Source organism: Schistocerca gregaria, chromosome 2, assembly GCF_023897955.1.
Source record: "Schistocerca gregaria isolate iqSchGreg1 chromosome 2, iqSchGreg1.2, whole genome shotgun sequence".
Taxonomy (NCBI): Eukaryota; Metazoa; Arthropoda; class Insecta; order Orthoptera; family Acrididae; genus Schistocerca; species Schistocerca gregaria.
Genome location: NC_064921.1, coordinates 888,322,689 through 888,334,777, shown reverse-complemented (window position 1 = coordinate 888,334,777; position 12,089 = coordinate 888,322,689). Strand labels below are relative to the sequence as shown.

The following is a 12,089-nucleotide window of genomic DNA, read 5'->3' as shown; positions in this document are numbered from 1 at the left end:
ATAAGGGTTGTAGCCTATCCCCGATGTTATTAAATTCGTATTTTGAGCAAGCAGTAAAGGAAACAAAAGAACAATTTGGAGTAGGAATTAAAATCCAAGGGGAATAAATAAAAACTTTGAGGTTTGCCATGACATTATCAGAGACAGCAAAGGACCTGGAAGAGCAGTTGAACGGAATGGACAGTGCCTTGAAAGGAGGATGTAAGGCGGACATCAACAACAGCAAAACGAGGATAATGGAATGTAGTCGAATTAAGTTAGGTGATGCTGTGGGGATTAGATTAGGAAGTGAGACACATAAAGTAGTAGATGAGTTTTGCTACCTGGGGAGCTAATTAACTGATGACGGTCGAAGTAAAGAGAATATAAAATATAGACCGGAAACGACAAGGAAAGCGTTTCCGAAGAAGAGAAATTTGTTAACATCAAGTATAGATTTAAGTGTCAGGAAGTCTTTTCTGAAAGTATTTGTATGGAGTGTAGCCATGTATGCAAGCGAAACATGCATACGCTGGGGAACACCCAAAGTTACTTTTACATCTGACGATGACTTCCATCCAAGATAACATGCTGGTCTTCCTACAAAAATTCCTCAACCCAGTCACAAGTTTCACTTGATGCCCCATATGATCTTACTTTTCACAATAAGCTTAGGTGCAGTACTGAGTCAAATGCGTCACGGAAATCAAGAAACACTGCATCTACATGGTTGTAATCCACAGCTTCAGTACGTCATGTGAAAAAAGTGCGAATTGTGTTTCACATGATCGATGATTTCGAAATCCATGCTGGGTGGCAATGAGGACGTCATTCTATTCAAGATACCTCATTATGTTTGAGCTCAGAATATGTTCTACGATTCTACAACAAATCGATGTCAAGGCTATTGGATGGTAGTTTTGTGGATCACTTCTACTACCCTTCTTGTAGACAGGTGTGAGCTGTGCCTTTTTCCAAGAACTGGGCATGGTTTTTTATGAGGGATCTACAATAGATTATAGTTTGAAGAAGGGCTAACTCAGCTGCAAATTCAGTACAGAATCTCACAGGGATTTTATTGGGGCCTGGAGCTTTGTTCAGTTTTAACTATTTCAGGAGTTTCTCAGCATAACTGGCACTAATACTTGTTTCATACATTTTCAGTGGTTGTTGTGGTCTTCAGTCCTGAGACTGGTTTGATGCAGCTCTCCATTCTACTCTATCCTGTGCAAGCTTCTTCATCTCCCAGTACCTACTGCAACCTACATCCTTCTGAATCTGCTTAGTGTAGTCGTCTCTTGGTCTCCCTCTACGATTTTTACCCTCCACACTGCCCTCCAATACTAAATTGGTGATCCCTTGATGCCTCAGAACATGTCCTAGATACCGATCCCTTCTTCTTGTCAAGTTGTGCCACAAACTTCTCTTCTCCCCAATCCTGTTCAATACTTCCTCATTAGTTACGTGATCTACCCATCAAATCTTCAGCATTCTTCTGTAGCACCACATTTCGAAAGCTTCTATTCTCTTCTTGTCCAAGCTATTTATCGTCCATGTTTCACTTCCATACATGGCTACACTCCATACAAATACTTTCAGAAATGACTTCCTGACACTTAAATCTATACTCGATGTTAACAAATTTCTCTTCTTCAGAAACGCTTTCCTTCCCATTGCCAGTCTACATTTTATATCCTCTCTACTTCGACCATCATCAGTTATTTTGCTCCCCAAATAGCAAAACTCCTTTATTACTTTAAGTGTCTCACTTCCTAATCTAATCCCTCAGCAGCACCCGACTTAATTCGACTACATTCCATTATCGTCGTTTTGCTTTTGTTGATGTTCACCTCATATCCTCCTTTCAAGACACTATCCATTCCATTCAACTGCTCTTCCAAGTCTTTTGCTGTCTCCGACAGAATTACGATGTCATCGGCGAACCTCAAAGTTTTTATTTCTTCTCCATGGATTTTAATACCTAGCCCGAATTTTTCTTTTGTTTCCTTTACTCCTTGCTCAATATACAGATTGAATAACATCGGGGAGAGGCTACAACCCTGTCTTACTCCCTTCCCACCAACTGTTTCCCTTTCATGTCCCTCGACTCTTACAACTGCCATCTGGTTTCTGTACAAATTGTAAATAGCCTTTCGCTCCCTGTATTTTACCCCTGCCAACTTTAGAATTTGAAAAAGAGTATTCCAGTCAACATTGTCAAAAGCTTTCTCTAAATCTACGAATGCTAGAAACGTATGTTTGCCCTTCCTTAATCTAGCTTCTAAAATAAGTCGTAAGGTCAGTATTGCCTCACGTGTTCCAACATTTCTACGGAATCCAAACTGATCTTCCCCGAGGTCGGTTACTACTAGTTTTTCCATTCGTCTGTAAAGAATTCGTGTTAGTATTTTGCAGCTGTGGCTTATTAAACTGATTGTTCGGTAATTTTCACATCTGTCAACACCTGCTTTCTTTGGGATTGGAATTATTATATTCTTCTTGAAGTCTGAGGGTATTTCGTCTGTTTCATACATCTTGTTCACCAGATGGTAGAGTTTTGTCAGAACTGGCTCTCCCAAGGCCGTCAGTAGTTCCAATGGAATGTTGTCTACTCCCGGGGCCTTGTTTCGATTCAGGTCTTTCAGAGCTCTGTCAAACTTTTCACGCAGTATCGTATCTCCCATTTCGTCTTCATCTACATCCTCTTCCATTTCCATAATATTGTCCTCAAGTACATCGCCCTTGTATAGACCCTCTATATACTCCTTCCATCTTTCTGCTTCCCCTTCTTTGCTTAGAACTGGGTTTCCATCTGCGCTCTTGATGTTCATACAAGTGGTTCTCTTATCTCCGAAGGTCTCTTTAATTTTCCTGTAGGCAGTATCTATCTTACCCCTAGTAAGATAAGCCTCTACATCCTTACATTTGTCCTCTAGCCATCCCTGCTTAGCCATTTTGCATTTCCTGTCGATCTCATTTTTTAGACGTTTGTATTCCTTTTTGCCTGCTTCATTTACTGCATTTTTATATTTTCTCGTTTCATCAGTTAAATTCAATATTTCCTCAGTTACCCAAGGATTTCTACTAGCCCTCGTCTTTTTACCTACTTGATTATCTGCTGCCTTCACTACTTCATCCCTCAAAGCTACCCATTCTTCTACTGTATTTGTTTCCCCCATTCCTGTCAATTGTTCCCTTATGCTCTCCCTGAAACTCTGTACAACCTCTGGTTCTTTCAGTATATCCAGGTCATATCTCCTTAAGTTCCCTCCTTTTTGCAGTTTGTTCAGTTTTAATCTACAGGTCATAACCAATAGATTGTGGTCGGAGGTCACATCTGCCCCTGGAAAAGTCTTACAATTTAAAACCTGGTTCCTAAATCTCTGTCTTACCATTATATAATCTATCTGATACCTTTTAGTATCTCCAGGGTTCTTCCATGTATACAACCTTCTTTCATGATTCTTAAACCAAGTATTAGCTATGATTAAGATGTGCTCTGTGCAAAATTCTACCAGGCGGGTTCCTCTTTCATTTCTTAGCCCCAATCCATATTCACCTACTACGTTTCCTTCTCTCCCTTTTCCTACTGACGAATTCCAGTCACCCATGACTATTAAATTTTCATCACCCTTCACTATCTGAATAATTTATTTTATTTCATCTTACATTTCTTCAATTTCTTCGTCATCTGCAGAGCTAGTTGGCATATAAATTTGTACTACTGTAGTAGGTGTGGGCTTCATATTTATCTTGGCCACAATAATGAGTTCACTATGCTGTTTGTAATAGCTTACCCGCATTCCTGTTTTCCTATTCATTATTAAACCTACTCCTGCATTACCCCTATTTGATTTTGTGTTTATTTTTCAGTGATATGGGCATTAAATTGGGGCAATTCGTCTGGGTTTTCCATTGTAAAGGAACATTTAAAAATGGAGTTAAAAGTTTCAGTTTTCTCTCTGTCTATAGCCATAAACTTTGTTTTACACCTTTTGTTTTCCTATTCATTATTAAACCTACTCCTGCATTACCCCTATTTGATTTTGTGTTTATTTTTCAGTGGTATGGGCATTAAATTGGGGCAATTCGTCTGGGTTTTCCATTGTAAAGGAACATTTAAAAATGGAGTTAAAAGTTTCAGTTTTCTCTCTGTCTATAGCTATAAGCTTTGTTTTACACCTTTTACAGTGTCTGTATACCATAGAGGTAAACTCCAATTAAAAACTGTTCTACTGGGAGCACATCTATCCAGTATGTGGTCAACTATTCTCTTAATCTTGAGCCGGAGTTCCTCTACATGTTCCTGACCTGTGCTGAAAGTTTCAATTCCCTCACTGAGATATGCCACTACTGGTTTTTATATCTAGTTTACTGATCATCACTGATACCAGTTTCGATGTGGTCATTCTCAAAGATGTCAGGTCTGTTTGCTGCCATTAGATCCAAAATATTTCCATCATGAGTGGTGTGGGGCCCTGCCCACTCGTCGCTTATAGGATGCCCAAAGGATGCTGCGTTCTCGGATAGCTATAGAACAATTCAAAGAAATCACATTAATAGTTTTTATTTCAGTAAAGCAGATTGACAATACTTTGAATTTACAATTGTGTCCCAAGCAATAAGCGACACGCAAACAATCAAGAGTTCTTTGCTGTATACAAGGTCGGTGTAAGCAATTTATATGCTATCGTAGTGCCGGTCTAGTACTGTCCAATATTGTGTGAATACTGTGTGCTGGTGAGGCTGGCAGGAGCGGCGCTTATATTCTCTTCCGCTAGAGGGCACTCCTGTCTTGATACGGTCCTTATCAGTGGGCTATTGGCTGACGTCGTCTCAGAACCTTCTTTGCACCTGCTTTCTTTGTCTTTGTTCCGGCACTTGTGGTTATGCAGGAACAAGTGTAATCCCTATTTGTTCTAGGTAGTTTTCTGAAAAGGCATTTAGCAAACTGTCACAGGATTCCTTATTATGCCCACCACTAACAATATTGTAATTTTCCCAATTAATAGTTAGATGATTAAAGTCTCCACCAATGATTACAGTAGGTTTGGGGAAGTTAAGTACAAGTTAACTGAGGTTTTCTCTTACGTTTTCAGTTACATCAGGAGATGAGTCTCGTGGGTAACAGAAGGATCCAATTATCATTTTATGCCCACCTCTGATAGTAAGTCTTGCCCAAGCATGCAGCTTCAGTTTCTATTTTGGTGGACTTCAATTTCTATCTTGATGGATTTGAGTTTCTTGTCTACTACGACATATACACCACCTCCATTTCCCGTTTGCCTGTCCTTTGGGCATCCGCTTAAATTTTCCCAAAAAATCTCACTGCTATCAATTTCAGGTTTCAACCAGCTTCCTGTACCTAGTACACAACTGGACATTAAAATTGCTACACCACGAAGATGACGTGCTACAGATGCTAAATTTAACCGACAGGAAGAAGGTGCTGTGATACGCAAATGATTAGCTTTTCAGAGAATTCACACAAGGTTGGCGCCGGTGGCGACACCTACAATGCGCTGACATGAGGACCGTTTCCAACCGATTTCTCATACACAAACAGCAGTTGACCGGCGTTGCCTGGTGAAACGTTTTTGTGATGCCTCGTGTAATGGTAATTCGTACCATCACGTTTCCGACTTTGATAAAGGTCGGATTGTAGCCTAGCGCGATTGCGGTTTATCGTATCGCGACATTTCTGCTCGCGTTTGTCGAGATCCAATGACTGTTAGCAGAATATGCAATCGATGGGTTCAGAAGGGTAATACGGAACGCCGTGCTGGATCCCCACAGCCTCGTATCACTAGCAGTCGAGATGACAGGCATCTTATCCGCATGACTGAAACGGATCGTGCAGCCACGTCTCAATCCCTGAGCCAACAGATGAGGACGTTTGCAAGACAACAACCATCTGCACGAACAGTTCGACGACGTTAGCAGCAGTGACTATCAGCTCGGAGACCGTGGCTGCGGTTACCCTTGACGCTGCATCACAGACAGGAGCGCCTGCGATGGTGTACTCGACGACGAACCTGGGTGTACGAATGGCAAAAAGTCATTTTATCGGATGAATCCAGGTTCTGTTTACAGCATCATGATGGTCGCATCCGTGTTTGGTAATATCACGGTGAACGCACATTGGAAGCGTGTATTCGTCATCGCCATATTGGCGTATCACCCGGCATGGTGGTATGGGGTGCCATTGGTTACACGCCTCGGTCACCTCTTGTTCGCAATGACGGCACTTTGAACAGTGGACGTTACATTTCAGATGTGTTACGACCCGTGGCTCTACCCTTCATTCGATCCCTACGAAATCCTACATTTCAGCAGGAGAATGCATGTTGCAGGTCCTGTACGGGCCTTTCTGGATACAGAAAACGTTCGACTGCTGCCCTGGCCAGCATATTCTCCAGACCTCTCGACAATTGAAAACGTCTGGTCAATGGTGGCCAAGCAACTGGCTCGTCACAATACGCCAGTCACTACTCTTGATGAACTGTGGTATCGTGTTGAAGCTGTATGGGAAGCTGTACCTGTACACGCCATCCAAGTTCTGTTTGACTCAATCCCCAGATGTGTCAAGGCCGTTATTCCGGCCAGAGGTGGTTGTTCTGGGTACTGATTTCTCAGGATCTATGCACCCAAATTGCGTGAAAATGTAATCACATGTCAGTTGTAGTACAATATATTTGTCCTATGAATACCCGTTTATCATCTGCATTTCTTCTTGATGTGACAATTTTAATGGCCAGTAGTGTATTATGTGAGCTTCAGTGATTTTCATGAGCGCACTTTGATGTGAGTGCTTCGGCAGTTTACCATTAGGATTTTAATACTCTCACCTGTTGGAAGTATTTCTTTCGATCTTACACTGGCACTTCTGGGTTTTCTACAGCTGTCGTTATATGTATTGGATAGAGTGTCGCCTAATCTAAAAAACGACTCTGCACTCCACACACATTCAGCTACCTGAGTAGCAGCCTCTGATGTGTAGTGCACAACTGACCTATTTAGGGGGAAACTACAGTTCTCAGTCCTATAGCGCAAGTCCAAGAAGTCGCAGGCTAGCTTGTCACAGAACTTTCAAAGTATCTGGTTCACTCCTTCCTCTCGACTCAGAACCAAAGGGCTACGATCAGTTCTGGGGACAATGATGCAAATTGTGAGCTTTTTTGAAATTCCACGCACAAGGCTGGTCTTGTAAGCCTTCTCTGCCAGTCGCTGGAACGGCTCAAGAACGACCTCGGAGCTCAGACAACAGATATCATTTGTTCCAACGTGCACCACAATCTGCAGTTGGTTGCTTCCTGTTTCCTCAATGGCTGCCGGGATAGCCTTTTCAACATGTTGAATGAGGCTCCAAAGCATACACACTGAGAGCACCTCGTGTCCTTTACTGACCATTGCTGTCATTTCCCTAAGGGGTACCACCATTCGCCATACATTTTAACTGCCAAAAATTAACATACCCCTACCCTTTTGTGTTTACGTCCTCCTGACACGTGACAAAACAGGTTTGTCTAAAGCAGGTGAAGTGAGTCCCATTGGCTCAGCTTCAGTTTCAGTGAAAGACAGCACCTCAAACTTGTTGGTTAAGAGGATCAGTACAACACCCTGAGTCCTCCCTGGTCCTCGTCCACCCTGTACAGGACGCCTAGAGCCACCATTGACATGTCATTCGCAGTCAAGTGGAAGGGTAATGACAGATGCTGTACTTTCTACAGAGGAGTGATCCACAGGAGAATTTCTCGTACAGGTATCACAGACACACTACTTTCGGGAGCTCCTCCAACACACCGATTCACATCAGCTGCCAATCGTTTGACTGTACCACGGAGATTTCCAGCTGCTTACGAACGTCAACCAACTCATCCCGTGTTTGAGGACACCATTCACAGCGGGGCTGTATTTTAGCTGGTGCAATACGTTACAAGGCAGTGAACAAATAACTTTAAATTAAACCTGCTGATTATCTTTCAATCCTTTGAGCTGAGACGTTGTTAATTTCCTATCGGAATTGAAGCAAATACACAAAACAAAATTTCTATTACGGCAACACAAAAACCTATAGTAAAATTACCAGTTTCCTAAAATATGTTGATGTTAATTATAGCTGTTAGGAAACTCGAAAACAGAGTTAATTTATCATAAATGCAGATAATATATAGGGTTACTCCTCTTTAACGGAAACTGGATGTAACACAATATGATAGTTAATATCCGGACCACAAACGACGATTTGTTACAATTATGCAAAGGACGATGATAACTTCCGAAAATTCTCAAAAACGCACGTTTATTTGAGCTGATATGCAATGAAATTCAGGGTTGAGGTATACTTTGGCTGAACTGTGGAACACGGACGCTGATTTGCTTCGAATTTAATTACCTATCCAAAACACTCGCGCCGCTAACGTAATAAATTTAGTTTTGTAAACGTCCAACAAATTCAGAAGCTAACGCGTTTCTCAGGTAATTGTAGAATGAAATTAGAGAAAGATTATTTTGAACGAGGGAATTCCTAATGTTCTCAAAAATTTTAAAAGATCACAATTTAGCTAAAGATTACAATGACGATAACAGTACTAGTTTATCGCAGCACTCGCGAATGTTGAAATTCCATATTATATCACAATACAAACGGTTATTCATAAAATCAATGAAAAATTACGCAAAAGAAACGACACGAACAATAAAATATGCGAATCTAGAACTTTAAAGCGACACACCATCTTGTATAAGCGGTCTCACAGAAGGGAAAATTTCTAAGTTGGCTTTCACATATAAATAAACTTGCGTATTGCACGGATTTTTTCACTTCCCTGATTCTGTACACGCTTCTACACTGGTGCGCCGAAGAAGATCACTGCGGCGTAAGTTTAACTCGATGAAAATCACTAAAATGTGCAGCACCAACAAAGCACGTTTTCTGACTGTTGCAGCTATCAATGAGTTACAGAAGAGAGTTAAAGCGTACAGAGAATAAAACTTAAAATTTTAATTTCTCTCAAATATCACCAAACTGGAAGCTGTTCAGATTTACTATGTTGTAGAGGAACTTATGACGTAGAACAACTTTGTGAACAATGTGTACATTTTAAAAGCCATCTGTAGTCTATGAAGAAAGAAGATGGGGGACAAGTTGCCCCCTTTTCCATTTCTCTGTAGAATGATGGTTTTAAAAAAATGGTTATGTCTGTTAAAGCGAATCAATAACAGAAGTGGGAAGTTGAAGAGATCAGTTAAATGATATTGTAGAAGTAACTTTGGTGTAGTGTATTAAGCTGTAATGATTTACTTTGTATTTTTACCATATATAGTATCCAAATTTGATGTTTCTCTATAATTTTTAGGTAAAAACGGCTATTAAACAGTAGTGCTTATTATTTAACTTGCACTTGTAACGCTATAGCACCGTAGCAGTGAGAAGTCATTTTTACAGAGTGCGATGGTAGTACTGATTATCTTCCATTTTCCATAGCTCCGGCTGTAGATGTATGTGTAACACCTATGAAATTCTTCCTTGCACTGACTTCTGCAAACCTGTCGACGACAAACAAATCGGATGCCTCTAAGTTAAACCAACCTGCAGTTGAACCGAAATAATATTGCTTCACCACTCAGATTATATGACTTCGTTGTAGGCTCTCTGCATGACTTGACACTGTAGCTCTGTAGGTGTGAGAAAGAGGAAGCATTGCTGACAAGACGCAGAGGAAAGATTTACAGATAAGGATAGAGATAGATATGGCCATACAGAATATTTCCAGGGCTTGGTGGGCAACACCAGCAACACATTAGCTGTAAGTCTGCAACAGCCTGCTCCATCAGCAATACCGCTTGACCATACCACAATACTGTGGTGTATTGCAGTCCTTTTTTATCAGTGTTGACTGCAATAATATTGCCATGAATATGCCCTTGTAAGTGGACCTTTAGGTTCAGTGTGTGAGAGTGACATTTTTTCAGTTTTTTGTCTTTATGCTCCTTTTTAAAAATGATTTGCTGTGTTATTACGGAAGACCAGCATTTGAAGCTGGCGGAGTGTACACTTTATGAAAGAATGAATTATTACTAAAATACACCTCTTACCAGTAGAAAGTTATCCTCTGTCACTTACCTTCACTTTGGTTTACGATGCAACTATTCTGGATGCCACAGATTCCGGTTGCTCTGTTGCTGGTTCGTGGAGCAGAAGTGGTTTGACAACGTGGTGTTGCTCTTCATTGGGCTCAACTGCATCACGCTGGCCATGGAGCGGCCCAACATCCCTCCAGATAGTCCAGAGCGTTTGTTCCTCTCCACTGCCAACTATGTGTTCACCGCCGTCTTTGCTATTGAAATGTTCGTCAAGGTGAGCTACATAATACTTTCACTATTTTTGTTGTCTCCCTGTAAACGAAGACAGAAAGTTACCTCAAATAGAAAGTGTACAGTTTGACTTATCAGGCAACCTAGGTGCTGACAGGGTGGCCGAGCGGTTCTAGGCACTACAGTCTGGAACCGCGCGACCGCAACACAAGTGACTGTGTTCATAGAGGTACTGTGACTGGGAAGTATGGACTACTGATGAGTGGGGTTGCATTACATTCAATTATGCATCACGGTTCTGCATTACTGTGGACGACCACCGTTGGCAAGTGTGGCAGCGACCTGGTAGATACACAGCAGTGTACTCTTGGTGTCATGATGTGAGAAGCCATTGAGTATGATTTCAGATAAAGGCTGGTAGTAATTGAGGGAGCTCCGATAGCACAACAGTATTTCACATACTTCCAGAATCCTCATGTACGGTATCTCAAGCGACAGTATTTTTTTGCCATTTTTCGAGTGGACAATGCTGCTCCACACGTGTTGCTTGTCTCTATGAACTGTATGCATGCCATTGAGGTACTTCCATGGCATCAAGATCCCCAGATCTTTCTGTGATAGAGCATGTGTGGTACCAGATCAGGTATAATCTCAGCCCCAGTGCCAGTACCCAAGGTATCAACAACCAAAGAACCATTTAAAACAATTGTCAGTCACCTTGCCTCAGGAGAGAATAAGAAGGCTTTATGACTCCAGTCCACCCGACAGGAGGCCCTAGCCACACGACATTTCATTTCACTGGTGCAAACTCAACCTTAGGAAGTGCAATTCAGATGATTTCGTTGCAGGCCTACAGGTTTTCCAAAGTTCCCATTTTGAAACTTATGCTCACAAAGACTCCTATTATATAATTTCAAACAAGCAATAATGACCTACTCAATACAGGTCATTATTGCGAAGCTTGAAATTTTTGAGGTGTATTGAATACTTGATGATGATCAGGAGAGCAGCTGGTTGTTATTGTCTACCAAGCGTGATATTCCATCTCGGCACCTGCCAAACATCTTCAGGTGAGCCATCAAAGACTGACATCTGTTACCCATGTTACACTATTAGTGTATTGTGTGCATTTTTAGAATTATCATAGCTCCAGGGGCAGCCACACTGCTTGCAGGCTATACTCTCAATGGGGGAGTACCGGTCAGTCTTGCAATTACAATCATAACACAATTGCAAACTCATACAGTGCACCAATAAATTGTACAGTGTGGGTGAGCAGTATCAGACTTGAACAGCTCACCTGGGTGGTTCTCAGAGGAAATATCAGGCTGGGTAGAAAATAATGAACACCTGGATTCCTGAAACATCACTGAGCATCCAGTACACTTTGAAAATTTGAGGCTTAACAGTAATGACCTATTTGCACCAAAAGAGGACATAAATGATCATATACTAAATGAAACACACTGTTAATTCCTATGGCTCCAATTGAATTAAAACTTACAGTGGAGTCAACATATATATGAACTAATTGAGAAGTTCAGTTCAGCTGATTTGCACTTAGAAATATTCCTTAACAAGGGAACCAAAAGACAAGTGTGTTGGCTTATTTTCTATAGGTTCACTCCCTTTCGTCTTTTGCAATTATTTTCCTGGCCTTAAATGCGGCGAGAACCTAACTGTTGTGTTGAGTATATTGTTAATATTTCACTGTGGCACGACTATTGATTACATTAAAAGCATGACTATTGATTAGGCCTACTTTAAAAGATATTTATTTGCACTGGCAATTA

The 12,089-nt window shown here is 41.2% G+C and overlaps 1 protein-coding gene across 1 annotated transcript in view; it reads left to right on the top strand.

Moving 5' to 3' along the window:
- Nucleotides 1–12,089, top strand: part of LOC126336038 (voltage-dependent T-type calcium channel subunit alpha-1G-like) — a 741,513-nt gene that overhangs the window by 638,672 nt on the left and 90,752 nt on the right. Inside the window, exon 27 of the mRNA XM_049999518.1 lies at nt 10,147–10,339. Within this exon, the coding sequence (XP_049855475.1) occupies nt 10,147–10,339 (193 nt within the window). The remainder of the gene's footprint in view (nt 1–10,146; nt 10,340–12,089) is intronic.